Here is a 3,500-nt window from a genome sequence, read left to right as displayed (position 1 = left end):
AAAATAATTTTGAAATTTTTTTTGTTAATACTTTATAATATAGTATTGATAAAAAACATAAAACAATAACAATTTCAATGAATAAAAAGAAATCAGATTTATTCAACCGTTATAAGGGCGTTAAGGAAGGCGGCATCACTTTGAATCGTTTGTAGCCACAAAATAAAAAGGTGAAATGGAATATAAAAATCGTGAGGGCTAGAAAGGTAATTTTATCCTGTTTGAATCAGATACATTGAACCTGGACATCACCATTCTGTGCCTATAAATAAAAAACCACCGATTAAGGAAAGGCCGTATCTCTAAGTCAACCAATCCCTAAATCTTCCTTTCTTTTAATGGCACCAACAATGGCCGTGCAAAACCAGCGGACGACGACGGCGACGGACATGAAGGAGGAGGTGTTAAGGAGGAGGAACGAAGAGCTAGAGAGAGAATTGAAGAGAAGCCTGGAAAGAGAGGAGAAGATGAAAACGGAATTGAAGAAGACGTGGGAGAGGTTGCGCGTGGCGGAGGAAGCGGAGGAGCGTCTCTGCTCACAGCTGGGAGAGCTTGAAGCGGAGGCCATGGATCAGGCGGTCGCGTATAGAGAGCGTCTTGTGAGCTTGATGGAACAGCTAGCGGCCGCGCAGAAGCTCATCCAATCGGCTTCTGTAGGGTGTTGATGATCTGTAAATTTTGGATTTGTAGAGTTGAGAGAGATGAATTGAATATAGAAATGATTGTAAAAGGTATGCACATTGATTGATGATGATGGTTGAATCAACAGATACTGCGTCTGTATAATGTGCGATTGATTTGGGTAGTTTGTTTGTTTGTTTGTTTGTTGTAGGTTTATGGATGGTTAACGGTTTGGAATAAGAACTCTGGTATTGGTGTATACCTGATTGATGTAATTTGAGTTTATAGGACGTTCCCGATCTCTAAGTGTCTCAATAAACCGTTTTATTGAACTTAATTTATAGGACCAAAATATAAAACATCATATCTAAAAGTGTTATAATAAGTTTATACGACGTTTTTGAACGTCTTAACAAGTTTTTTATGACATTTTAATACAAAGCGTCGCATTAGCAACTTTATAGGACACTTTTGAGAAATTGTCCTATGAACTCAATTTTTTTATAAGACACTTGTTTTTTAAGACAATTTTTCAAATAGTGTCTATAAAGTTGCTAATAGAACACTTTATATTAAAAGTGTCCTAAAAAACTTATTACGACGTTAAAAAAGTCATATAAACTTATTACAACACATTTAGATAAGACACTTTATTTTTTTGGTCTTATAAATTAAGTCTTATAAAGAAGTCTATTATAACGCTTAGAATTTGAGAGTGTTTTATAAACCCGATTTTGTTGTAGTGTAGTTACTTGATCTTAACATGAGATCAAATTAAAAAATATATAAATGTTATAATTGGTTTTTATTTGAAAAAAAGCAAAAACTCATGGTTGCCTTCAAAGACAGCTAAAGGCAATTGTCGTAGCAAAAGAAAAGGGGATGGTGATGGTGGCTCAGATGTGAACAAAGTTTAATAATGCTTCATATCTTAAAACACAAGGTTGAATATTGCTCCATACAAAGATATGCCATATGAATCCTCATTTTCATTGCTTCTCTTGAGAACTTAAATCATCGTTTATCAAACACTTACTTTGGATAAAATTTTACACTATCACTTATTAATTACCGGTAAGATTTTAGTGTATTAATACGATACTGTATGCAACAATTTACCCGGTAAGTGTTAACCGTAGGATCGGGTAAGAACCTCGGTCATTGCATTCATTCTTACTGTATAAGATTTTTGGTTCTTGCTATATTCATTCGGTAAAGTAATATGACTTGGTAAGCACTAACCCAGATAATTGTTTGGTAAACGACCCCTAAATCTTTAAGAATTTTCACTGCTTCTATTCGTGTTAGTCCTTGATACGATACGAAGAAGATACCCACGTTGTTAGTTGAGCAACACAGATGATTGATTAGCTAGGGTTTTAGAAACTTGCGAAATGAGTTCTATTTGTTGATCAAAATCTATCCATTTTTTATGGTGGATTTTATAAAAAAAATGATCCATGTTTTATTTTATGATTGATCATTTTTAATTTGATTAGGGTTTGTTTATATCCTTTGATGATTGAAGAACTTCATGGAAATAAAATAAAATAAAATGAAAATGGAGAATTGTAGAAAATGGTTAAAATGCCTATATATTTTGCCTTCATGGAAGTTTAGTTGCCAACATGTTATAATTATTGGTACTATTTCACCATTTAAGATTTATTTATATTATTTTAAATGTATTGTACAATCTTAGTTGATATTTACTTATTTTTTGTCATAATTAAATCAAGTTTAATTAAATATATAAATAGTTTATAATAGACCTAAAATTATATTTTTTAAAGTTGGTTTTTAAAAATAAAACTGGTTTATTTTGATATCATTCTTACAGAATTTAGGGTTGTTTACCAAAAACTTAATGAATAAACGTTTACGAGATTAATTATTTTACCGAATGAACATAGGAAGGACATGAAATCTTACCCTGTAGAATGCAAGGATTTAAAAGTCTTAGATGATAAGTGAGGATGGTGACGTTATACCTAGCTAGTAAATGCTTATAGGATGATAAACGCTTACCATCAACCCGTTTTAATTTTCAAGAATATTATCTGATAAGACAAGTGAAAGTGTTAACTTTTACCGACAAGATAAATATTTAATAAACAACCCCTTAACATAAAAAAAAAAAAAAAAAAGTTTGTACAATCGAGTTAACAAATTTTTTGTAATGAAAATGGGTGGAAGTGGAACGTAGAGATGTTAATGGAATAACCCACAGAATATTCCCATCAATCGGTTACCCATTAAGAACTATTTCTTATTTTTGGAATCATTCATAATTTATTTATGTTTTCTATGGATTCGAGAGGACGGTTGTTGGCGGGTCTGCTTCCAAACATTAAAAAAAAAACAATTATATGTTTCGTCCATATGATTTATATTTATAATGTTTTTTATTTAATAACTATGGATCACAATATACGGTTTGCAATTTATAATGTATTATCTCTTAGTTTCTAATTTCGATTTTTTTTTTGTTAAACAGGTTTATTAAAAATGCATTTTAAACGTATTTTTTAAAGTAAATTACAGATTTAGTCATTCAGATGTCATTTTCTCATGGATTTGGTCATTTATTAGAGAAAAACATTCCGCATATATACTTTGTTACGGATTTGATCCCTCACAATAACGTCCGTCTATTTAATCATGTTTTAGGGCATTTGGTTCTTTACCAATTTTCTCCATTTAACATTTTTCTGATTAATTTTCTTCGTTTAATTAAGAGCATTCTTCATCTTCTTCATTTTCTATGAATCTTCCATCTTCTTTACAATTTTATATAGAATCGTTCAAAGTATTTATAATGTAAACCCTGGAATCTAAATTAAACATTAACCTCAAATCAGAACACTGGAATGTGAATC

At 31.0% G+C, this 3,500-nt stretch overlaps 1 protein-coding gene across 1 annotated transcript; it reads left to right on the top strand.

Annotated features, from left to right (window-relative positions):
* The first annotated feature begins 302 nt into the window (after positions 1-302).
* On the top strand, positions 303-922 carry LOC112525438 (protein RESPONSE TO LOW SULFUR 3-like). The gene has a single exon (XM_025135568.1). It carries the CDS (start codon positions 339-341, stop codon positions 663-665), a length of 327 nt encoding a protein of 108 aa, XP_024991336.1. The 5' UTR covers positions 303-338; the 3' UTR covers positions 666-922.
* Positions 923-3,500: the final 2,578 nt, after the last annotated feature.

The sequence above is a fragment of the Cynara cardunculus genome (assembly GCF_001531365.2).
Source record: "Cynara cardunculus var. scolymus isolate 2C chromosome LG 13, CcrdV1, whole genome shotgun sequence".
Classification (NCBI taxonomy): Eukaryota; Viridiplantae; Streptophyta; class Magnoliopsida; order Asterales; family Asteraceae; genus Cynara; species Cynara cardunculus.
This window is presented reverse-complemented; position numbering and strand designations above follow the sequence as displayed.